Genomic DNA, 25,390 nt, shown 5'->3' with positions numbered 1-25,390 from the left:
TATGTAATACTATTGTTCTATAAGAAACCATGAATGGTTGGACACTAGGGAATCATGTAAAGAATTACAGGAACTGATCCAAGATAACATTGTACACATTAACAACAACATTATGAGTTGATCAACTTTGATGGATGCAGTTCCTCCCTGCAGTTCAGAAAACTAGGACAACCCTGAGAGAGACCTATTATGGACAATACCATACACATCTAGATGAAGAAAATAAAATAAAATAAAACATATGGAATCTGAATGTATACTATGTTCATTTTATTTTATTTTTATTTTATTTTAGTTTTTTGCAATGCAATGGGGTTAAGTAGCTTGCCCAAGGCCACACAGTTAGATAATTATTAAGTGTCTGAGGCTGGATTTGAACTCAGGTACTCCTGACTCCAGGGTCGTTGTTCTATCCACTGGGCCACCTAGCCACCCCTCACTATGTTCATTAAAAAAAAATTCTCTTATATTTTTCCTTCTGGTCTTCCCCCCCTTAGTCCTAATTCCTCATATAGAAAAACACTAATATATAAATAAACATCTAAAACACAAGTGTAGATGTTCACTGAACTGTTTGCTGCAGAGTGGAGGGTGATGGGAAGAGAGGGTGGAAGAAAATTGTGTAACTTATAAATATGCATGTGAATAAATGTTGAAAAACTTTCATAACATGTAATTGGAAAAATAAATACAACATCAATAAGAGAAAAGGTATAAATCCATGTCTAGAGATGTGATAATCCTATTTTATCTTATTCTGATCAGATTACATATGGGAATATTATATTTAATTATGAATAGTATTGGACTCGATTCAGGAAAATCTGAGTTTGACTCCAGACAATTTGCTTCACTTCAGCCTCAATTTCCTCATCTGTAAACTGGGAATAATAATAACCCTTTCCTCACAAGATTGTTTTGAGGATGAAATGAAATAACATTTCTAAGTAAAATATTTTGAAAACTTTAAAGGAAATATAAATCCTAATTATTATTGCTCAGAGGAAAGAAATTAGGATGCTAAAAAGCTTGAAGTTTATTAGTTTATTTATTATTATATCTAGTAAAGGAATGAGAAATGTCATTTTCTCTTTGGAGCTACATGACTACTCCCCCCCCCCCCCCCAAGAATAGACTGTTCATATTAATCTATGAAGGTTAGACCTTTAAGAACAGATATTTTCTACCTGGTTTCAATCCAAGAAATTCAAGGACTGATGGTTCTGTTTGATAATAGAAAATTTTCTTATTGGTCATAGAAATGAATGTGAATACAAAAAGAGCAACCTTCCAAGTTTTCATTCTCTTTTCCTTTGCAATTGCTAGGAAGCAGAACCATTTTGAGCTGCTCCCAGGAACCCAGTTCAGGGAAAGGTTGGATGTTCTTTCTGTTATTGTGTTATGGTGCTTATGACTCTACAGCACCTCTATTTTTGCTCTTTTCTGATCTTAGGCAAACCTAGGTGGATGTGTCCAGGAAATAACCTTGTGAGTAAAGGAGGTCTAGAGGTGCTAGCAATAGCAATAGCCTCTGGAGTAGTAAATTCATAGTAAAGGAAGTATCTGCAGATGGGTCTGGAAAAACAATCACTAAAGTAGAAGAGAAGCTTTAGGGATTGTGACTCTGTAGTGGGGAGGGATGTTGACTATAAATTATAAAAATACACTGAATCTCTGAACTCAGGGGGAAAAATAGTAATATCCAGGGGGAACTTCATGAGGACTCTATGAAGGGAGGAAAGGATTTCTAGGACTGTAAGTGCAGAGGTATCCCTTTACCACAAGTATTCTTTGTATGCATTTTTTATTGTCCCTGATCTAAATTTAAGTCAACTTTCCCCACAGGGATAATATTTGAGAATGGGGAATCAGTATCCCCAATTGCTTTAAGGGGGGTGGTAGTAGAATGTTTTGTACCAATTATTCTTTCAGTATATTCCTTTTCTAAGGAAGGCAACTGGCTAATTATTAATGAGGACTCATAAAGGTGGATACCAGGAGCTATAGTACTAGAAACCTTTGTCTTGGGACTATCCTGACACCTCTGGGGGAGAAGTAATCAACCCATCTCTGAAGACTCCAAGTAAGGAAAAACTTTCTAACAATTATAACAATCTAAAAGTGTAATAGGTTGCCATAAAAGGTAGTAAAATTTTCCTCATGGGCAATCTTCAAGGAAGGACTGAGTGACACCATGTGTATACTTTTAGAGGAATCTTTGTCTTCTTGGCCATGTATGGGTTGGATTTAATATCCCCCTATTACTTATCCAACCCCCATTCTTTCCCCTCTTTCCCAGATTTCCTCCAACTTTGAGATTATGCAATTCTGATGATGTGATTTTTAAACCCTAACAAGACTATCAAAAAGATAATAAGATCAGAGAGGAATAGAAGGATCTGAAAATGGTGATCTAGTTTTACACCTTGTTTTACTTAACAGAAATCTAAGTTCCAGTATGGTTAACAGATGTTAGAGACTGAAGTCGTGGCAGAACCCCTAGCCTCTGACTTTGAATCCAAAGCTTTTCCCCCAGTACCACACTGCCTTTTAGAATAGATGTGAAAGTACTTTGAAGACTAAAGAGTTATAAAATGTTTTATTAATTTTTGATTCATTTTATTTATATCATTAAACCTTTTCCAATAACATATACAATTTTAAGGATTCCTTTTTAAAAAATTTGAGTTCCAAGTTCTCTCCCTCTTCTGCCCTTCCCTCACCACTTGAGAAGACAAGAAATATGTATGAAGTTATGCAAAACATATCTCCATATTAGCTATATTGCAAAAGAATAAACACATACACAAAAAAAACAAGAAAAATAAAGAATAAATAAATAAATAAATAAAAGAAAAGTGTTTTTCAAACTACACTCTGAGTTCATCAGCTCTCTTTGGAGGTGGGTAGCATTTTTCATCATGGGTCCTTTAGGGTTGTCTAGGATCATTGTCTTGATAAGAGTAGCTAAGTCTTTCACTCCTAATTTTTCTTACAATATTGCTCATATTGTACACAGTGTTCTCCTGATTCTGTTTGCTTGCTTCACTTGGCATCAGTCCACAGCAGTCTTCCCAAGTTTTTCTGAAATTGTCCTGTTTATAATTTCTTATAGCACAATAGTCTTCCATCACAGTCATATACCATAACTTGTTCAGTCATTCTCCAATTGGTGGATATCCCCTCAATTTCAATTCTTTACCAGCACAAAAAAGGGTCTATAATTATTTTTGCAGAAATAGGACCTTTTCTATTTCCTTTAATCTATTTTCCACATAGATCTAGTAGTGGCAATGTTGGGTCAAAGGGTTCAAAACAGTTGCATAATTTTTGGGTAGAGTTACAGATTGTTCTCCAGAATGGTCTAGTTTACAACTCTGCCAATTATGCATTTACGCCCCAATTTTTTCACATCTACTCTTTGTCATTCTCCTTTTCTATCATATTAGCCAATCTGATATGTGTGAATATTTTTAATTTGAAGTGAATAAGTTTTAATTTGAATTTCTCTAATCCATAAGGATTTAGAGCATTTTTTCATATGACCATCGATAGTTTTGATTTCTTTGGAAACCTGCTTGTAACATATTCTTTTATCATTTATCAAATAGAGAACGAGAGTCATAAAATGAGTGTTATTCTAGAGTTCTATGCCCATGACAGCTTTGAATTAAAACAGGATATTGGGACTAAGGACTATTACCTTAAGTTTAGAAAAAAAAACCCACTGATATCTTATTGTCTGATCTTGCTATCTCTTATACTTTATGTTTCTTCCTTAAGGATATGATTTCTCTATCATCACACTCAATTTGGATCAATATATACCATGGAAACAATGTAAAGACTGGCAAATTGCCTTCTGTGAGGGGTGGGGGAGGGGAAGTAAGATTAGGGGAAAAATTGCAAAACTCAAAATAAATAAAATCTTTAATTAAAAAAAACCTAGGATATTGGAACCAAGGTAAAGCGGTGGAGAGGGATCGACAGCAGTAAATAAGGAACCGCACTTGCTCTTCCCCTTCATTTTATTTTACTGAATCCTTGGGATTTTATTTTTCCAATGATTGCATGTGGTAGTTCTTCAACATTCAGCCACTTGCAAATCTAGGCGTTACCCGACTTTCTACCCCTTTCCCTCCCCCGCGGCGGCAGTCTGGCAAAAATTGTACAGGTACATTTAATATATTTACATATTAGTCATCTTGTGCAAGAGGATTTAGAACTAAGTTCCCCCTCGTTTTAAATACTTGGAACTTCTTATACTCCTTCCTGCCAATAAACTAAACAAAACAAAACAAAACAAAGCACGGCCATCTAATAGCGGGTTCCCATTGGCGGCTAGCTAAGTGCCACCCCCTTCTGCCCCGCCTCCTTCCGGCGGTAGAACCGGAAACGGCTCTTTCAGGCGCTAGGGCACTTGGGTAATCCTCCGGGCATCAAGATGGCGATGGAGATTCGCCTTCCTGTGGCGCGCCAGCGGCTCCCGGAGAGCTTGGACCGGGACACGCAGAAGCACTTGGTGGTGCCCGGGGACACGATCACCACAGATACTGGCTTCATGCGGTGCGTGGCAGGGGCTCCGGGCGGCGGCCATCAAGCTCTCCTTGACTTGCCCCTCGGGCTTCTGCCGCGTGTTCCCACCAGCTGAGTCAGCTCCGCGGGACCCCGCGCGACCCTGCCAGCCCCTGCCAGCCCCCGCGCGACCCTGCCAGCCCCCGCGCGACCCTGCCAGCCCCTGCCAGCCCCCGCGTGTCCCTACACCCCCCTTTCCCCTCGGGGCCCCTCGCGGCCCAGTCTGCCCTTTGTAGACTCTGCTCCGGAATGCCCCTCACGGGCCTCTGTGCCCCTGCACAGCCCCGCCTCCACCCACACCGAGTGTCCGTGCATCTGCCCGCGTCTCTGTTCCTTCAGGGCCTTGCCTTTCCATTCCCTGTGACCATGCGGACACTCCTGCCCCTCTTCCCAGCTGTCTGTCCAATGCATCCACCACTCAATCAACAAGCATTTATTAGGCGCCTCTTGTATACTGGGAGCAATGCTAAACGATAGGGATACCGAGAAAGGCAGAAACAGCCCCTGCCTTATCCCGGTGCGGGGCTTGAGTAATTGTGTTTTTTGTTTCAGAGGCCATGGTACCTATATGGGAGATGAGAAGCTTATAGCCTCGGTGGCAGGCTCTGTCGAGAGAGTAAACAAGCTGATCTGCGTGAAAGCTTTGAAAACAAGGTGTGTATGGTGGGGGGGGGGGTGAAAAGGGGAGTTCACACGGGTTGCTTGAGCTGTGTCTTAGAGGGGAGGGCCCATTCCTGTAGGTTTGTAGTATGCCACCAGGCTGAAAAGTTGGAGGAATGGGAAGAGAAGCTAAATCCCTTTTTTTTTTTTTTAACACTTAAATGCAAGTGATAACTAGCAAAAACTTCTGGGGAAGGGTAATTGTTAAAGGAACTGGTGATAGAACCAAAACTGAAGTGATTCTTGATGTTTTTCTTGATATTCTTTACCATCAAATGATCTCTTCTCTATAAGCTATAATTTTCAGTGTTAGGTTAGACAGAGGCTCCACATTTGTGTTAGTTCTGAAGCAGGGGTAAATTCCTGAAAAATTAGACTCCAGTCTGCATCTTTATGAAGCATCCACTGTGTTTTAAGGGATTCTTGGTGATACAGCCTCAAAGGGTTTGATGTCTAGATTGGGTTTAAAATGTATAGAATGCTAAGTGACAGGAGTTAAATTGAACAATACAAGAGAGGTCATGAAGATGTATATAGTTAATTACCAGTCAAAGTAAGACAAACTTTGATCTTGCTTTGAACAGTCATGACTTTGGAAAACTAATGGTGACCTCTTGACAAGAAAGTTAATAGTCTAGAAGTACAAGATGAGATACACATTTTCAAATATGGCCAGTGTTAATGAATTTTTTTGCCTTGACTATTCTAATTTGTTACAATGGAGGCTTTCTCTTGATGTTGAGAATTAGTGGATGGTGATGGAGATAGAATAAAGAAAAAACATAAAAATATTGATAAAACATTTTTAAAAAGTACACAGGAAAAAAGTTCCAAATGGGACACACAAAACCCAAACTTGTTAGAGAAGTTTGCACTTTTTTAATTTTTAATTTTTTTCTTCTTTTAATTTATTTTCATATTACAATAGTCTTATTGTAAAAGTAAACATAATCCTCCCTTTCCCCCACAAAGATACCTCAAGAAAAATAAAGTGAGAGAAAGAAAAAAAAGTACTTCAATCTGTATTCTGATACCATTGACTGACTCTGGGATGGATTCTTTATCATAAGTCCATTAGAGAAGTTGCTTCAGTCTTCCCAGTTGCTATTACTAGCTGTATTTCCCTCCATCTTATTCCTCTCCATCCCTCCATCCCTATTTATTCTATTCTCTTTCTCCTTTTACCCTGTCCCTCCTCAAAAGTGTGTTGTATTTGTCTATCTTCTCCCATGTTCTATCCTCTCTTCTATGACCTTATAACCCCTTCCTCTTCCCTGGAAGTTTACGTTCATATATATATATATAAATAATCCTTGTTTTATCATTTCTATGCAGAAAGTTTGTGCTTTTATATGCTGTCCTTATTTTTTTTTATCATTTCTATGCTGAAATGTTCATGTTGATGATTATAAAATTCTTAGAAAAGAAAATTGAAAAGGTCAATTTTCTGATGGTTGACTTATCTTTTTCAGGTATAATGGCGAAGTAGGAGACATTGTGGTGGGGAGAATAACAGAGGTAAAGTTTGAATCTTGAAGTTTGTTTAAAATTTATTCTGGATTTCACAAGCAATTAACATATATAATATATATATGTAGACATGGTTATGAAACCATAAATTTATTTTCTTAAAAAAGTATAGAATAGTCATCATATTACTTTTATAGCTGTTTTATAAGTAAGTGTAATCAACACATTTGCCAAGCCCTAAAATGTATATATGATTCTGTATCTTGGGTCCATCATCCTTCTGTTAGGGGTGGATAGCATGTTTCATTACTGGTGAACTTCCTTAGACTTGAAAGTTTTGGGGTTTTTTTAGGTTTTTGCAAGGCAAATGGGGTTAAGTGGCTTGCCCAAGGCCACACAGCTGGGTAATTATTAAGTGTCTGAGACCGGATTTGAACTCAGGTACTCCTGATTCCTGGGCCAGTGCTGTGCCACCTAGCTGCCCCGACTTGAAAGTTCTTAAGTCTCTCAAGTTGATTTTTCTTTTTTAAGCTTATTTCACTCATCCTCAGTTCATATAAGTCATTTCAGTTTTCTCTGAAATTGCCGCTTTCATCTTTTCTTACAGTAGTCACTACTGCTTTCCTACACTGTGGCTGTTTGGTTGGTGCCCCTCCCTTTTTTCCCCAGTTCTTGCTACAACAAAGAGAACTACTATATTTATTTTTATACATATGATTTTTTTTCCTTCTTTGTTTGATCTCTTTGGTTTGTAGGCTTAGAAGTGCCGTTGGTGGTTTAGATGGTACATATACACACAGCTTAGTGACTTTGGGGGCATAGATCCAATTTGCTTTTCAGAAAAATTTTTGAGCTCTCTTGCAATAGGGATTTTATAATGCTCCTCCTCTTTCTTTTTTTTTCTTCCCTAAGACTGCCAATAACATCCAGAGGAACCACTAAATTCTAATGGTTCATAAAAACCATTAGATCATAGAAATTGTGTGCTTGAAAAAAAAGAAAAAAGCAGTCAACCCTGGGATATGATTTACTGTCTTGTATTTTTAAATACATGATTAGTTAAATTGTATTTTATATTGTTTTCTGCAGAAATTCAACTGTAATATTTGTGGTTGCTGGCTTTCCAGAGTTTTGTACTTGTAATCTGAGTTAATAACTCTAGAATTTCTTACTTCATAGGTTCAGCAGAAACGGTGGAAGGTGGAGACCAACTCTAGGCTGGATTCAGTGTTACTTCTTTCTTCCATGAACCTTCCAGGAGGAGAACTGGTGAGTACTTGCAGCTAAATTCTGTTTTTCTGCTCTACAGTCTCAAAGGTTGGAATTTTTTTTTTTCCAAGGTAATGGGGTTAAGTGGCTTGCCCAAGGCCACACAGCTGGGTAATTATTAAGTGTCTGAGGCTGGATTTAAACTCAGGTACTCCTGACTCCAAGGCCAATGCTCTATCCACTGCGCCACCTGGCCACCCTCCAAAGCTTGGGATTTCTATAGAGATAATGGACCCCTCATTGGCATGTTTCCTTATTGCTTGAAGAAAATGAGGAGGAAATTTAGTGGTAGGATTAAAACATCATTTTCTTATGTAGTGAAAGAAAGGGTAAAATTTTTCTAGCATAGGGAGTGTTTATTCCGACAGCATGGTCATTCCCGAGATGGAAGCCTAATGGAATATTATCTGGAAGGTACATATACAACAGAAACTCAGGTTCCTAGTTTGGGCCTGTCCAAGTCTATACTGCTTTAAACAGCATGTTTCTGGAAAGATATATGTAAATTAAATATTAGTATATAAACTCATGATATGTTTACTATAAGAAACTTTCTATAAAGGAATCATAAACCAAACCTTTTTTAAAAGTTGTTTAAATTTTCTCCCAATTTTTATATATATATATGGATTTTCAAATCTGATTTAAGATAGTGTACACCTGTATTCTTTTTTTATATTTAATATTTATTCTCATTTTGTATAAATAATTTTTTTATACATTAATAAAATATTCTTGTTTAAGAGTAAACAAAATTCCCCCTCCCCCAAAAAATATAGACTCGCTTGAGCAATCAAGTAAAGGGGAGAGAAAAAAAATTAAAATTAAAAAAAATAATAGTAATAATTGTAGGTATGGCCAGGTGGCGCAATAGATTGAGCACCAGCCCTGGAGCCAGGAGCACCCAAGCCCACATCCAGCCCCATACACCCAACAATCACCTAGCTGTGTGACATGCAAGCCACCCCAACCCCACTGCCCTGCAAAAACCAAAAAAAAGAAGAAAAAAAAAGGCCCAAAATAAAATAAAATAGTAATAATAGTAGGGGTGGCTGGGTGGCAGACAGAGCATTGGCCCTTGAGCCAGGAGCACCTGGGTCCAAATCCGGACTCAAGACACCCAACAATCACCCTGCTATGCAGCCCCAGGCAGGCCACCCAGCCCCATCTGCCCTGCATCCCCCCCAAATAATAATAATAATAATAATAATAATAAATGTGCTTCAGTCTTTGTTCCAACACCAACAACTCTGTTGCAGGTGGATCACATTCTTTATGATAAGTCCATCACAAAGGTTACTTCCATATTTTTCCACCGTTGCTATTGCTGATTGCAACTCCCTCCTTTTGTATTTCTCCACTACCATGTACTATATTTTCTCACTCCTTTCACTCTGACTCTGCTGTAGGGTAGCTGAGTGGCGCAGCAGACAGATCCCTGCCCTGGGGTCAAGAGGCCCCGAGCCCCCATACCACCCCTTAGGCCCAGCATCCACCTGGCCCTATGGTCCCGGACAGGCTTTCCAATCCCAGCCCCTTGCAAGAAGTAAAAAAGAAAATGTGTTATATCTGACCACTCTTCCCCCATGGCCCATCCTTTCCTCCTTTATTCACATCACCCCCCTTCCCCCTGTCCCCCCTTCTTACTCCAGATGCCTATACCCCATTGAGTATATATGCTGTTTCCTCTCCTAGCCACCTCTGATGAGAGCAAAGATTCCCTCATTCCCCCTTGCCTTCCCCCTTCCATATCATTGCAATAGCTCATTGTAATAAAGAAAAAAATCTTATTATATGAAATATCTTTGCCTATTCCCCCTCTCCTTTTTCGTTCTCCCTTTACATTTCCCTTTTTTCTATTGACTCCATTTTTACACCATATTTTATCTTCAAATTCAGCTTTCTCCTGTGCTTCAACTATAAAAGCTTCTTCTACCTGCTCTATTAACTAAGAAGGTTCAAATGATTATCAGTGTCATTTTTCTATGCAGGAATATATACTGTTCATCATTAAATCCCTCATATTTTCCCCCTTCTCCAATCTCTATGCTTCACCTGAGTCCTGTATTTGAAGATCAGACCTTCTGTTCAGCTCTGGCCATTCTAACAGGAACATTTGAAATTCCCCTGGTTCATTGAAAGTCCATCTTTTTCCCTGGAAGAGGACATTCAGTTTTGCTGGGTAGTTGATTCTCGGTTGCATTCTAAGCTCCTTTTGCCTTCTGGAATATTATATTCCAAGCCCTATGAGCTTTTAATGTAGTTGCTGCTAAGTCCTGTGTGATCCTGACTGCAGCTCCATGATATTTGAATTATGTCCTTCTGGCTGCTTGCAATATTTTCTCTTTGACTTGAGAGTTCTGGAACTTGGCTATGATATTCCTAGGGGTTGGTTTTTTGGGATCTCTTTCTCAGGGGGATCTGTGGATTCTCTCCATTTCTATTTTGCCCTCTGCTTCTTGGATATCAGGGCAATTTTCCTGTAGTAATTCTTTGAAAATGATGTCAAGGCTCTTTTCCTGGTCATGACTTTCAGGTATTCCAATAATTTTTAAATTATCTTTCCTAAATCTGTTTTCCATGTCAGTTTTTTTTCATTGAGATGTTTTACATTTTCTTCAAATTTTTCATTTTTTTTGGTTTTGAAGTATTGAGTCCTGATTTTTAGTAAATTCATCGATCTCCCTAAGTTCTATTCTTTGTCTGAAGGATTTGTTTTCCTCAGAGAGCTTTCTTATCTCTTTTTTCATCTGGCCAATTCTGCTTTTTAAAGCATTCTTCTCCTCAATAACTTTATGAACTGTTTATCCATTTGACCTAAGCTGGTTTTTAGCATGCTATTTTCTTTAGCATTTTTTTTGATTTCCTTGACTAAGCTGCTGACTTCATTTTCATGTTTTTCCTGCGTCTCTCATTTCTTTTCCCAGTTTTTTTCCTAACTCCCTCATTTGATTTTCAAACTTTTTTTTGAACTCTGTCATAGCCTGAGCCCAATTTCTGTTTTTTTCTTTGAGTCTTTAGATGCAGGAGCTTGTGCTTCTTTATCTTCAGACTGAGTGTTTTGATCCTTCTTGGGCTCCTATGCAAAATATTTCTCAATGGTGTTCCCTTTTTTTCTTTGCTTGCTCATTTTCTCAGCCTTAGTCTGTTTTTGGGGTGCTTACTGAGCTTTTAGGACACTCCCACAAGCATCTCAGTATGTGAGGGTCTGTCCTCCCTACTGGTCTGTGAATGCGCCTCCCTCTCCCATGGGGCTGGGGGGGGGGCGCCCTAGACTTCGATCAGGATCTGAATGTGGTCAGAGCCCTAGAGTCCTCTTGCTGGGGCAGAGCTCTGCAGTCTCTCTCTCTTCACTCCCCTCCCTAGGTTCAATGGGCTCATGCCCTGGGGGCTCCTGCTTAACAGCTCTGCCTGCTTCTCTGTTTCCTGGATCTGGGCTGCAGTGGCCTTGCTGCTTGCTGTGTGCCCTGAGGGCTGAGCTTCAGGTGCTTGCTCCGGCAGAGGTTCTGCACTGTTCCCCCAGTTTGTGCCCGTTGCTCCCCAGGGCATAGGTCAGGAAACTACCCCCTACTGTGAGCAGTGTCTCCCAGCGCCCTGGGGCTGCCTCCGGGAGGCTGAAGTTCTTTCATTCTGGCTGCACCACTCTATCCCTGGGGAGCAGAGCCTTTCTGCTCTTTTCCAGGTTACCTTGAGTAGGAGAACTGCCTCATTGGGTCCCTCTGTGGGTTCTGTCTCTCGAAAATTAAGAGTCCTTAGTTTCAAAGATTTATGAGAGAGCGCCTAAGACAAGATCCGTTCTTGTCATCTTCTACACTTGTATTCTTAAACCCTCCTTTTTAGCTCTCTTTGTTTCTTTTTTTTTAGTTTTTTTAGACTGTGGGGTTAAGTGACTTGCCCAAGGTCATACAGCTACGTAATTATTAAGTGTCTGATTTGAACTCAGGTCTTCCTGACTCCAGGGCCGGTGCTCTATCCATCCACTGCACCATCTAGCTACCCTAGTCTTCTTGTTTCTACTTAGAACTTCATGGTTCCTTTGTATGTTATTGAAAGTATTAGGGAAAAAAAAAAGAAAGAGGAGGAGCATTACAAAATCCCTGTTTCAAGAGAGCTCAAATCATCATTTATATCTTATATCTGAATGGAATCCTTTCAGCCTCATGATTGACAAATGACCTGCTGTATGCTTGAAGACTTCCATTTAAAGGGGAGCTAATGACCTTCTGAAACAGCACATAGCTTTGATGGACAGCTCTTATTGTAGGGGGGGGTCCTTATGCTGAACCCCAAACCTGCCTTTCTTCAGCTTTATGATAATGACCATGCTCAGAGAGAGAGAGGGGCTGGATGTAAGATTGGCAGTGTATGTCTATCATCATTGTTTTTAGGGATATGAAAACAAGTCTAGATCAGAGATGAATTTCAGACCTGGTTCTCCTGTCTGCAACTGCTGCTTTTCTCCACTGTGACTAGTAGCTTGAATCTGGTGCTCCCTCCTGAGGTGGACTAGGATAAGACTAAATCTTTCTTCTGACAGTCTGGGCAGCAAATGTGTATTAGGTGCCTCTTATGGGCTAGGCATTGTGCCACTGAAGTGTTCCTCTCTCAAAGTCTCAGTCCTCAGATAGTATGTTTGTAGTCTCTTCAACTTCCCAGTCTTCTTCCATTGACAACTTTATGTCCTTAAAAACTTAATAGTAATTCAGCCATGTTGTGTATTTAGACGAATATGATGAGATTCATACCTTCTGCTTTTAGGACACTAGACCACTCACTTTTAGTTCAATTCAAAATTGAATTCACTTTTTTGACTGCCATGTCTTACTGTTGACTCATTGAGATTATAATCTTGTTAAAACTTCCCAACTATTGTCTTTGTAGCATTCTTCATCCTATACTTGTGAATTTTTTTGTGGGGGATTTTATTTTTAACTCCATTAATTTTCCATCTTGAGAAGCAGATTATTGTAGTGGCCAGTGAATTGGCCTTAGAATCCTGAATTCAAGTCTACTCTCTGATTCAGCCTGGCTTTGTGATCTTCTCTGAGCCCTTCACCTCTTGGGGGACCCCCTCCCCCCATGTCAGTCCTGAGACCAGAAGTTGTAAAACAAATGCTGATCTTTATTGGTTTGGAAAAAAAATTTCCTCTTTGGGATTCTTCTGTACCCACAAAATCAAGCATTTGGTTTTCAATCAAATGAAAACAAAATAAAGCATCAACTTATTAGATCTGCCCTTCTGTCCCAGCCTGGCTAGATCTTTTTGTGTCCTAATTGCGCTTGCTTTCCCTTCTAGCTTTGTGACATCTAAAAATTCGAGGGGGGGGGAAGGGGGGTGGGTAGGAGGGAAAGGGGGCTATGATTTGAGGTATCATAGTTCTGCTGCTGTACTTAAGAAATGAGATATGGGTAATATAGATTCTTCTTAATTTTTTATAGATGAGTAGACTGGGACAGAGGGACAAAGCAAAGAAGTTTGACTAGGATTCCTAAGATCCTTCTGATTCTAAGGTTCTCTGATTCCCAGTGTTCTTTTGAGGGTTCTTAGGTTCCTGAACTTAGGGCTAGAAGGATCCTCTATTCCTCACTTTATGGATGAATAACTGAGAGGCTTGCCCAGCATCACCCAGATAGCCAAGATTCAAATTTGAATCTCCCTGACTCTGGTCCAGTATTGTCCCCATTGTGATCCTGAGCTGCCCAAGACAGTTCTGGGCAACTTGATAGCAGATATTATTTAGCTATTAAAATTTAAAACTGCCTCAAGACTTTTGGGGCACACTGAATATATTCAGAAGAAAAAAAAATAAGATATGGGGAAATTTGTTTCTGTGAGTGGATGTAATAATTTTCTTTCCTTGTGTATTACAGAGGAGAAGATCTGCAGAGGATGAACTTGCAATGAGGGACTTCTTACGGGAAGGGGATCTTATCAGTGTATCCTTTGGATTTTGTAGTTTGCGATATTCAGCTTCTGCACAGAGTGGCAAAAATATGGTTGAAATTGTATTTAATTGTGATAAACCTAAGAATTTTCACAGGTATGTGTAATCTTAAAGCCAAGGTCCTGGATACTGATGAAGAATTTTGTCACTTTTCCTTTGAACTCTGTGCCTCTTTTTTTAGATACCACCTAGTTTGACTCAGCTTTCTTTGTGACAAGTTTGTGGTAATCTGGGCTTTAGGTTAGACTTTAATGAAAAGATAGCCATTTATCCTAGGGAATTAAAAAGGGTGTTTTTTAGATCAAGATGTCAATTATGACTAGAGGAGAATGGGTTTGCTTGGAAGGAATGGTGAAAATGGAAAACAAATTGAGGTGATGACAGTCATATTTGTATGTTTGTGGGGAAAGGGGTTGTGGGATGGGAGTGATGAGAAGTTATTTTAAAATGGGAATGGAGAGGTATCAGCTGTAGACTACTGTTACTTCCTTCATCACTAGATTAGGCTGAGGTCCAGTCAGTATTTTCTGATGGTGCTGTGTCTCTACATACCAGGAGTCTGAAATATGGAAAAGTAAGTGATATTTTAAAGCATTCTCTCTGCCATGTTTGATTCTCTTTGTGACTGAGTCTTCAGGTCTGTTTCTGAATCCCTGGTACAGTCTGTAGCACTTTCAGCCAAGGGAATTCATACTTTTCAGAAAGGGGGAGTTTCAGATTGGTATTACATATACCGTTTCAACCCCAGTGCTATAACTTAAGAGAAAGAGGAGGGCAGAAGCAACATGTGTGGAATGTCCTTGGAACAGTGGTATTGGAGAAACTGAAAAAAAGTTTTCCTTCCTAAAGTGAATTGATTGTCCCTGTAACTTGTTCTAGTGAAATCAGAGCTGCTGTAGTTCATAGAACACTGTTAATGCCATTCTGCTTTTTTTTTTTTGCAAGACAGTGGGGTTAAATAACTTGCCCTGGATTTCACAGCTAAGTAAATTTTAAGTGTCTGAGTCTGGATTTGAACTCAGGCCCTCCCGACTCCGGGGCTGGTACTCTATCCCTATTTCTATTATTTCCGTTTTTTCTTTTCTTTTTTTTCTTTTGCAAGGCAATGGGGTTAAGTGGCTTGCCCAAAGCCACCACAGCTAGGTAATTATTAAGTGTCTGAGACCGCATTTGAACCCAGGTACTCCTGACTCCAGGGCCAGTGCTTTATCCACTACGCCACCTAGCCGCCCCTGCCTTTTTTTTTAATCTATTTTTTTTTCCAACTACATGCAAAGATAGTTTTCAGCATTCATTTTTTTCCATATTTTTCTCCCTCCCTTCACACTCTTTTGACAGTAAGTAATCTACTGTCAATTATACATATATAACTATATTAAATATATTTCTTTATCTTATTGTGAACGAAAAAATTAGAATAAAAGGGAAAAAACAAAACAAACTTTAAAAATTGACAATAGTATGCTTTGACCTTCATTCAGACTCCATAGTTTCCTTTTTTTTTTAGGTTTTTGCAAGGCAAATGGGGTTAAGTGGCTTGCCCAAGGCCACACAAGCTAGGTAATTAAGTGTCTGAGACCAGATTTGAACCCAGGTACTCCTGACTCCAGGGCTGGTACTTTATCCACTATGCCACCTAGCCACCCCCATAGTTCCTTCTCTGGAAGTGGATGGTATTTTCCATCACAAGTTCTTCAGAATTATCTTTGATCATTTTACTGCTGAGAGGAGCTAAGTTTATCATAGTTGATCATCACACAATGTTGCTATTAATGTATACAATGTTCTCGTGATTCTGCTCATTCCACTTATCATCAGTTCATGCAAGTCTTTCCAGAATGCCATTTCTTCTTAGGGGAAATAAATTCAGAGTGGGATCTGGTATTGAAGTTTGGACAAAATAGATGACTTTAACCCATTGTGTATATATTTAAAACTATAAAAGATTTTGTTTCTGGTAAAATTAATTTTGTTACTTGAACTTTCAAAAATGGGATTCCATGCAGGAGCCAAGATATCTTGGGAATTCAGATTATTATAAGACTTCATTATTAAAGCTGACTTTTTTTTTTAACATGTTTTCTTTTTAAAAATCCTATGACTTGTTAGGTCTCTTGGGTTTATATTTTTTAAATTTACTGAAGTGGAACAAAAAAGTCTTTACTTGGGAAAGTAGTTACATCTTCCAACATTGCAAGGCCTTGACTCTGTTTTACAATCTGTACTGTTGTCCTCTGAGATCAAAGATAATGCTGCCAAACCCTTTGTAAATAGTAGGGGTTGGATTTGTGCCAATCTCCCTTCCTTGGACAGAGAGTGACCAGGGAATAGGACAAAGCCAACTTGTGATGAAAGCCTTGACCTTGGTCTCATTGTACTTGGGATTTAATTGCTCTAAACTGACCCAGACTATTTAGTGTAGTGATTCTAATCAAAAGAGATTTTGAATAGTCAGCTGAGAATAAACATGAACAGTGTTTATACATAATAAATGAATGTTGTATAGAAATTCAAATTTGAAGCTTTATAAAAATTTTTCTGTGTAGTAATTCAGCTTTTGAAATCATACGTAATCCTTTATCCATAAAGATTCACACGTCTATGCGTGTGTGATATAGTAATTACTTTTAAGCAGGTAATACTGGAAAGGGGAAGGTACTTCTGATTATAACCTATAGTCATAGGTTATAGTCTATAATCAGTTTCAGTTCTGAGTGAGATTTTTATTTTAACTTCAGAAGTCAACTTATGTACTATAATTTAGGGTATATTTAGTTATCTGAAGCCAACCTCTGCTGATTTATTGTAATTATATTCTAGCTCGGGCAGGGAGTTCTTGTCCAGGTTTCCCCTTCCCTGGTGAAAAGACAAAAGACCCATTTCCATGACTTGCCTTGTGGTGCCTCTGTGATTCTGGGCAATAATGGCTTCATCTGGATCTACCCAACTCCTGAGCAGAGAGAAGAAGAAGCAGGGGGTTTCGTTGCCAATTTAGAGGTGAGAAGTCAGGCTATTACCAGTATTGGTGATAGGATGAGTAATGATTGAAAGAATTCTGGATGTGTTTCTGTGGCATGTTTCTAGCCTATCTATTGATATAGGGATATGTTCTGAATTATCTCAAGTTGTGCATCCCACAACATTCTTTATTTATAAAAGATTTAAGATTTTGATCAATTGATTGTTAGCAGGAATAATAGGCAATCCTAGGGTGATATCCAAAGATTTACTTGGTAGTGAATGTGATGAACCCATCCTTATTCATCTCTTTTGGACCATCCTCTTTCATGTAGTTTACTTAGACTTCATTCATTCTTGCCAACATTTATCAAGCACTTACTGTGTGCAAGGTCCTGTGGTGAACATACATGATAGCCGATACTAGCTTTTACATATACTTTCTCAATTGTCAGAGTACATATAAGGAAACATTTAGGGACATTAAATGAACTACACCTAGGCTCCTGTCCTCATGCATCTCAGTATGTAGTTGGTGAGATGAGACATTTACACAAAGATGCTATGAGGTAGGATTTGGCAAATTCTTTGATATATACAAATTGCTGTATGAGTGTAGAGGAGGGAAAGAACTTTTCGATTGAGTGCAGTCAAGGAAGCCTTCATGAACAACATGTCTGAGTTGGGTCTCGAATGATAAAAGTGTAAGATCAGGAAATAGCTTGGGGGAATTGGATGCATAAACTCTGCCCTTTTTTTCTATGCTTTGAGTTTGTAGTGGAATTGTTTTCAAGCTTGTCGTTTTTGTGTGTGTGTGTGTGACTTTAATCCTTTCCCTTTTTATGGTTGACTCAAGTGCATTTTCCTTTTCTTTTTCTCCCAACTCTTTTTCCTCTTCTCTGTAGCCAGTACAACTCTCTGATAGGGAGGTGATATCTCGACTCCGAAACTGCGTTGTTTGCCTGGTGGCTCAGAAGATGATGCTGTTCGACACTAGCCTTCTGTACTGCTATGAAGCTTCTCTTTCCCATCAGGTATTCAGTTGGATTCTTTTCCTTGTTTCCATATCTGCTCTAAACCGTTTTGTGGCAAAGATGAAATAAAGTCTCTTTCTCCCTTAATCACACCCAAGGCAGTAAGCAGTCTTTCCAAATGTACTTCAGTATTTTAGTGTGAATCCATATGGTGAATATCTGAGTCAAATACAGCTGCCTTCTTATTAAGTATTTTATAATTTCCTTCTTATTTAAGTGTGAGAAAATCTTTGAGATTTTTTCAGGATCAGGTGGGATGGACATTCCGAGTTGCAGTGGTTTATTAGCTCCAGGGACAACAAGTTACCAGTTCTGGAGTTAGGAAGACCTGAGTTTAAAACTGGTCTAAGGGGCAGCTAGGTGGCGTAGTGGATGAAGCACCGGCCCTGAAGTCAGGAGTACCTGGGTTCAAATCCGGTCTTAGACACTTAATAATTACCTAGCTTGGTGGCCTTCGGCAAGCCACTTAACCCCGTTTGCCTTGCAAAAACCTAAAAAAAAAAAAACCCAACAAAAACAAAAAAACCAAAACTGGTCTAAGCCACTTTTTAGTTGTGTGACCATAAGCAAATCATTAACCCTGTTTGCCTCAGTTTCCTCATCTGTAAAACAACTGGAGAAAGAAATGGCAAACTACTATCTTTGCTAAGAAAACCCCACATGGGGTCACAAAAAGTTGGGCATTACTGAAAAATGATTGAAAGGCTCTTCAGGTTTGATTTCTTAATTTCTCCTAAAGTAATATCTTTATACTGGTCAACAGAAAGAATCCTATTTATTCAGCTAATGCTTAATAAGGTTCTCTCTCTTCCTCATTGTTTCTACTTTTACCACATCTTTTATATCTGTCTTCTCTCCTATCACAGAACCATGTTCCTAGATCAGCCACCATCACCTCTTAACCTAGATTATTGTGAGATCCTTGCTTTGAGTCTTTTCCTTGTCCAAATCATCTTCCACATAGCTGCTAAAGTGATTTTACTAAATGTTTAGATCTGTCTATATCACTCCTTTGTGAAACTTGTCATTCCTTTTTATTTCCAGAATAAAATATTGATGCCCATGTTTGGCTTTCAGATGCCTTCAACCTGACTCCAACCTTTTTATCCAACTTTATTCTGCATTACTTTGTTTTAAGTATTCCAGAATTCAAACTGGCTTTCTATTTCTTAATCTCAGGTTCCATCTTCTCCTTTTACCTGTTGGGCAGCTAGATGGCACAGTGGGGAGAATGCTGGCTGGGAAATCAGGAAGACCAAGTTCAAATTTGGCCTTGGGCACTAGATGTGTAACTGGTCAAGTCACTTAACCTCAATTGCCTCGATTCCAGAGCCATCTCCAGTTGTCCTGATCCTTATCTGGCCACGGACCCACATGGCTTTGGAATAGAAAGTGAGGCTGGTGACTTAGCACAGCACCCCCCCCCCACTCATATTCATATCCAATTCATGTGCTTGTCATGGTAACATCTCCCTGACGTCATGGTCTTCTTCTAGAATGAAGGACAAACATTCCATACTTGGAGTGTAGTCCCTTGTCATATTTAAATCTTAAAATCCTTTATTTCCTTCAAAACTATTCAATGTTCTCATCTTCTACATGAAACCTTTTGTGATCCCCTCTAAATTTCTTAGGATTGCCTTCTAAAAACTTACCTTGTATTTATTTTGTAAGTACTTATATTGTTCCTTAGTCTTTCCTGCTCAAGAGTTCTTGAAGGAAAGGGAATATTTCATTTTTGCAAAGTACAGGCCTTAGTGCATAGTAGATATATAATAAATGTTTATCATTTGATTGTAATTTACATAGCCTATTCTATTTTCTGGACCAGTTTCTTTTATTTCTCCTTTTGTATTAACTTCTTTTCTCTGAGTTGTGTATAGCTTATAAAGCTTGGTTGTAGGCTTGATTATTGGTTCCTTATCTGTATAAAGGACTTTATCTTTTCTCTTTTAGATCAAAGACATTTTAAAACCAGAGATAATGGAAGAAATTGTAATGGAAACTCGGCAGAGGCTTTTGGAACAGGAAGGATAAGGAATGGAATTTGGAGATGAAGAATACTGTATATTGTGTCTGGTTTTTAGTTGCAATATGACAGAATTTTAGATAGAAATTTTGACCATTATACTCAAAAGGAGTCACTGTGATGGATGCTTGCATTAATTAAGCTCAATGAAGAGTCAAGAAAAGAATTACTTGGCGGGGTGGCTAGGTGATGCAGTGGAAAAGAGCCCCAGCCCTGGAGTCAGGACTACCTGAGTTCAAATCTGGCCTTAGACACTTAATAATTACCTAGCTGTGTGGCCTTGGGCAAACTACTTAACCCCATTTGCCTTGCAAAAACCTTGAAAAAAAAAGGAAAAGAATTACTTGATTAGCACTGACGAGCCTACTTCTGTCCTTTACCTATATCTGTTTTTTCTTTTTTCCCCTGGAAAAATGTGCTTTTGGGCTCTTTAGTTATAACTTAGTTCGAACACTAGATGGCAGTTTCAGTTCATTAAAAGTATTGTGCTTCGTAGCCTGGGATAGTAAAGAGAATCCTTTGTTTTCTACTCACCACTATTCAAATGTAACAGTTAAGTAAGCCTAGTGACCCATGAAATTGACTCTGTAAAATACATAGCAACTCTGACCTCAAATTTTACTTTTCAGACTTTTTTTTTGAGCAAAAACATCACATTCCAGTTGTATTTTAATCATTTTCTTACATTAAATCTAAATGGTGGCAGCTTCCCCAGCTGGAATCTTGAATCCCATTTAATGGACTTCTTTAAAAAAAAATAGATTTAACTTTCAAGACCTTGCCTTATAACCCTCAGAATGGATTCTAGATTTACCCTTAGAAGGTTAGCATCTTCTTCACCTAGATCTTCTTAGTCCTTCTTAGTTCTTCATTCTTCTACTCAGAAAGATTTATTTTTTTTGAAGGGCAATGGGTTTAAAGTGATTTGCCAAAGCCTAGTTAATATCAGATGTCTGATTCCATATTTGAACTCAGTTCCTCCTGACTCTAGGACCATTGCTCTATCCATTGTGTCACCCAGCTTCCCTGAAAGATACATTTATTCAGATACTGAAGGGTACTTGAATTGCCATCACTGACTTCAAGTCACCTTTTATTGATGATTGGAGATGATGATTATTTAGGTCTGTGTGCTTTAGTAAAGAGGAATGGAAAGAAGCAGAGACAATGATTTTGGCACAGCCTTTCTGGGGACATGGGTATTCTTGTGCAGTATTTTTGTTATTTTGATTAAGTTATTGAAAGACAGTTGTTTTAAAAAGTTTTTTAAATATTGTTGAACATGTTCACATATTGTTTTGGTACACTGGTGGAATTCCTGTCGTTTAATTCCTGCTTTTTTTGTTCTCTATCATTGCTGGGAACTGATTTGAGTGGTGCCTGCCATAAGATTCATCACATCACACCCTACCCAAATAATTTAAAAGAAAAAAGCCATAGTCAAAGTAACTTTTTGTTTGAACTTTGGATTGTATTTTTTCATATTGAATTTGACAAGATTAGAATATACATTGGATAATTTTTCCTGGAATGACACAATAGATTTCCTTTTTTAGTTACCCATTATCTCAAACATGTCATTCCTGTCCCCACTTTTGGTCACCCATTCTATTTTGAGTGAGTTTGCAGAGTAAAACAATTTGTTTTATATTTAATAGTTCTCTGTGTTTTTAAAGAATAATTTTCTAGCTCATAATATTTTGAGAAAATAAAAGGGCATAAGTATCTGTGGTCTAAGATGATTGAAGGGTTTGTTTTGGAACCAGATTGTAAGTCCCTAGAGGGCATGAATTGTGATATGTTTCTGTGCATACATTGATGTTAAATAAATATTTGTAGAAAAATAATTTTTTTTCCTTTATACCTGTTATTTAATTAGTAGAGAGAACTTAATGTGGAAACTTACTTCATAAAACAGACTCTTACAGATGCAGATTTTCAATATTACTTAGTTCTTAAGAGAGTTGTTTTGGTACTGAGAAATTATTTCCTTGTCCATGGTCAGACAACTGTATGTGTCAGAGGCAGAACTTAAATTCAGATCTTTCTGATGTGCCAGATAAATTTTAGTTGACTTATATAGAAATATTAACTTTTTAAAATTGACTTTTTATTTTTAAATTATTTTCAGTACTGAATATATATCCCTTTCTCCTCTCCCCAGTGAACCCATGTCTTATCGTAGAGAATAGAAAGAAATGGAAAAAAAAGTAATTTAGCTTAATTTAACAACTGAGTCAAATATATGCAGCGTTCTGTGTTCAATGCTTCCATCTCTGTAAAGAAGCCAGCTACGTGAATTTTCAGTTATTCTTAAATCAAAGCTTTATTATTATAGACCATATATTTATCCTTTTATACATTTTGTTATGTATGTGTGTATTATTTCCTTTGTTCTGCTTTTTTTGTTAGCTCCTGTCTTCATCCTCCTCTGGATTCCTCATATTCCTTATTCCTTACAGTACAGTATAATATTCTGTTACATTCAGGTACCCCAATGGATTGCAAGCTTTTTTTTTTATTCACAACACAGTATTATTTGCTTGTAGGAATTTGGAGTCCCCTGAACATTTAAGTTAGAACTCAATGGGAGATTTGAACATTGTTCAATAAGAACAGCCATTTTTATTGAATTCTATGTAAATTCTTAGTTAAGGTCTGATGTATTTTTAATGGATAAGGCAAGTTTTATTTTGTGAATACTATAGTTACCATACTATGTTATGTAAGTAGACCAAATACATATACATATCTATATATATGACATATATGTAAATATATATTATATATATTATATATATATATGTCCAACATTTCATGACTTACTTAGTTAAATATGAGACATTCCCTTTATTCTTAAAACAATGGATATCATTTTGTTTCTTTGCTAAAACAGAAGTGCTACTATGAATATTTTGACGTATATGGTACCTTTCTGTCTCATCTCCTTGGGATATACACATTCCTGGAAGTGGGATCTCTGACTCAAAAGATAGGAAAATTGTTTTTTATCGTAAGTCCAGATTGCTTTCCAGAATAGTTGGACCAGTTCACAGGTCCTACCATGCTTATCTTTCCAGAGATGTAATAGTCTTAATTATTCCCACTTTTATTAACAAATTTGTAAGGAATGAGTTGAAAACTCAGAATTTGTTTTGATACATTTATTTTATTATTAGTGGTTTGGAATGGTCTTATGTTGATTTTTATTTAAATTCTTTTAAGAATTGTACATGTCTGTCCCCACATTCATTTGGCGGATGGCAATTGATCTTATTTATGTTATTGAACACTGTAATTATCTTGAAATTTAGTTACTATCTGTGGCCACTAGAAGGTGACATTTTTCAGTGAATCAGATAACTTTTATTGGAAAAAGTTTTGCAAAGTTTTCATATATATATATATATTTTTAGGAATTTTTTTGTCTTAATAAGTATTTTTTCCAATTACATGTAAAGACAGTTTTAAATATTCATTCTTGTAAGATTTTTGAATTCCAAAGTTTTCTTCCTTTCTCCCTTCCCCATTAATAGGATTTCTTTTTTTATTAACAATTTTCATCTTTTTATTTTGCATTTAACAAAAATCAACAAATGTGAATGTTTCTATATGCAAAGAGGAATTAAAAAGATTTGTATATCCAATTTGTATATTATGTTTGACTTTTTTAAAAGTACATATTAAATTTAATACAGTAATAATACTACCATGTGATTGGTTTGTGCCCCTTCTGAACTTTATTCTGTATATCTTTTTTAAAATAAATTTTTATTGATGTATTTTGTTGTTTTTAAAGCTATCAAGTCTTGTATATCTCATATTTTTCTTCCCAGTCACCCCATATAACAAATTTTTTAAAAATACAAATAAAAACAGGAAAGAAATCTGTAAAACATGAATACATTTCAAAGTCTGAACATATGTCCACATACTTGTGAATTTATTAGTTCTGTGAAGGGAAGAGGTGGTAAGTATTTTTGAATCTTGTTTGGAACCTTTTTTTTGTAATTTTGCATTATTAACTTTTTTTGGTGGTTTTTGTTTAAACGTTGAAGTCATTGTATATATTATTTTCTTGACCCTTTATTTTGCATCAGTTCAAACAGCTTTCTGTGCATCTCCTATTCATCATATTCTTAATTTCCTTGTTTATTCTCCTTTGTGCTTTGAATGTTTTTGATTTGCCTTACAGATAGGGATTACAAATCCTATTCTTTTTGGATTCTTGCTGATGCAGTTAATTTGTTTCAGCCCCTTATTTTTATTTTTTTCTCATCCAATCTGTCATTTTTCCATTTTATTGGATTGTTTAATTCACCCACATTTAAAGTTACAAGAGATTTATATTTTCCTCTAATTTTTTTTGTCCCTAATGTTTTTTCCCCAGGTTAGAATTTTTTCCTTCTTTCTCCATAAAGACAATATTTTGGTTCTTCAGTTATTTTAACTAAGGCAACCCTATTTCTGTCAGCTCTTTCCTCACCCGTAAATCTTTCTGTCCTGATTGTCACCACTTTTTGTATTTTTATATTATTTACTTTTTCTTCCTTTTATGTATTTGTCTTAATTTTTCCATCTTTTTTCTCTCAAATAAGTAGCCAAATGAAATTCTTCTTCCTCTCCTCTCCTTCAACATTTGTTTTTAAATTTCAATTTCTGTGCCTTTTTCTAAAAAAATTTTTTCCCTTGTTCTCTTCTTTTCATTTCTATTTATTCTAGATTTTTAATTTTTTTATTCTTGTGCTTTATATTGATTCAATTCAACTTTAGTTTCTGTATTCCTCATGTAAAACTGTTTCTTATTGCCTTATAGTTGTTGACTCCTGGCCCTTCTCTTTTGTTGAACCTCTTTCTTTGAAATACCAATTCCTACAGGTGATAAAAGTATTAACTTGTGATAGTAATTTTCAGGTTCCTGATTGTGCAGCTTATTACTTCTCTTTGCCCTCCTTCACAATCAATTTTTTTCCATTTGCCATGAAATCTCTTAGGCTCCTGGCCCTCTCACTTTTCTGATGCCAATTGCCCCCTGGAGCTCTGATTAGCTCACACTTGAGGTAGGTTGAATGGTCTTTCTAAGCATCAAATCCCTGAAATTTATACCTAGCTTAAGATTTCTGTCCCTTATTATAGAAAATCTCCCCTTTGGACATTTTCTTCAGTAGAGCCACCCTCCCACCACTAAACCAACATTTCTTCCAACCTCCCCCCACCCCAATCGTTCTCCTTGACTCATGCAGGCCCTCTTCTTTCTGAGAGGCTATAGAAGTTATTTTCTTTTTATTGTTTATAACTGCCTTCATCAGAGTGCAACAATACTCCCTTTATAATCTTTTCCCCTTTTATGTGACATTAAGAACATTGATTTACCTTTAGAGATGGCAGTATTGATGCTTTATGCCTTTTCTTCACCATTTTCACCCGTATTTTATTGTGCTGTTTTAGAC

The 25,390-nt window shown here is 37.3% G+C and overlaps 1 protein-coding gene across 1 annotated transcript; it reads left to right on the top strand.

Annotated features, from left to right (window-relative positions):
- Positions 1 to 4,413: 4,413 nt before the first annotated feature.
- On the top strand, positions 4,414 to 23,587 carry EXOSC2 (exosome component 2). The gene is made up of 9 exons (XM_074210910.1): positions 4,414 to 4,566; positions 5,128 to 5,229; positions 6,708 to 6,753; positions 7,885 to 7,974; positions 13,846 to 13,911; positions 14,425 to 14,493; positions 16,740 to 16,916; positions 17,783 to 17,911; positions 19,868 to 23,587. The coding sequence occupies exons 1-9, from the start codon at positions 4,445 to 4,447 to the stop codon at positions 19,946 to 19,948; spliced, it is 882 nt and encodes a 293-aa protein (XP_074067011.1). The 5' UTR covers positions 4,414 to 4,444; the 3' UTR covers positions 19,949 to 23,587.
- The last annotated feature ends 1,803 nt before the right edge of the window (positions 23,588 to 25,390 follow it).

This window comes from Macrotis lagotis, chromosome 1 (genome assembly GCF_037893015.1).
Source record: "Macrotis lagotis isolate mMagLag1 chromosome 1, bilby.v1.9.chrom.fasta, whole genome shotgun sequence".
Classification (NCBI taxonomy): Eukaryota; Metazoa; Chordata; class Mammalia; order Peramelemorphia; family Peramelidae; genus Macrotis; species Macrotis lagotis.
Note: the sequence above shows the minus strand (reverse complement) of the source record. Positions and strands in the feature narration are given on the sequence as shown.

Excerpts from the sequence above, each read along its gene's own strand:
- EXOSC2 (XM_074210910.1), top strand. The coding sequence starts at position 4,445 with ATGGCGATGGAGATTCGCCTTCCTGTGGCGCGCCAGCGGCTCCCGGAG. Across the intron at positions 6,754-7,884 it reads TGGTGGGGAGAATAACAGAG|GTTCAGCAGAAACGGTGGAA; the intron begins GTAAAGTTTGAA and ends CTTACTTCATAG. Across the intron at positions 14,494-16,739 it reads GGAGTCTGAAATATGGAAAA|CTCGGGCAGGGAGTTCTTGT; the intron begins GTAAGTGATATT and ends ATTATATTCTAG.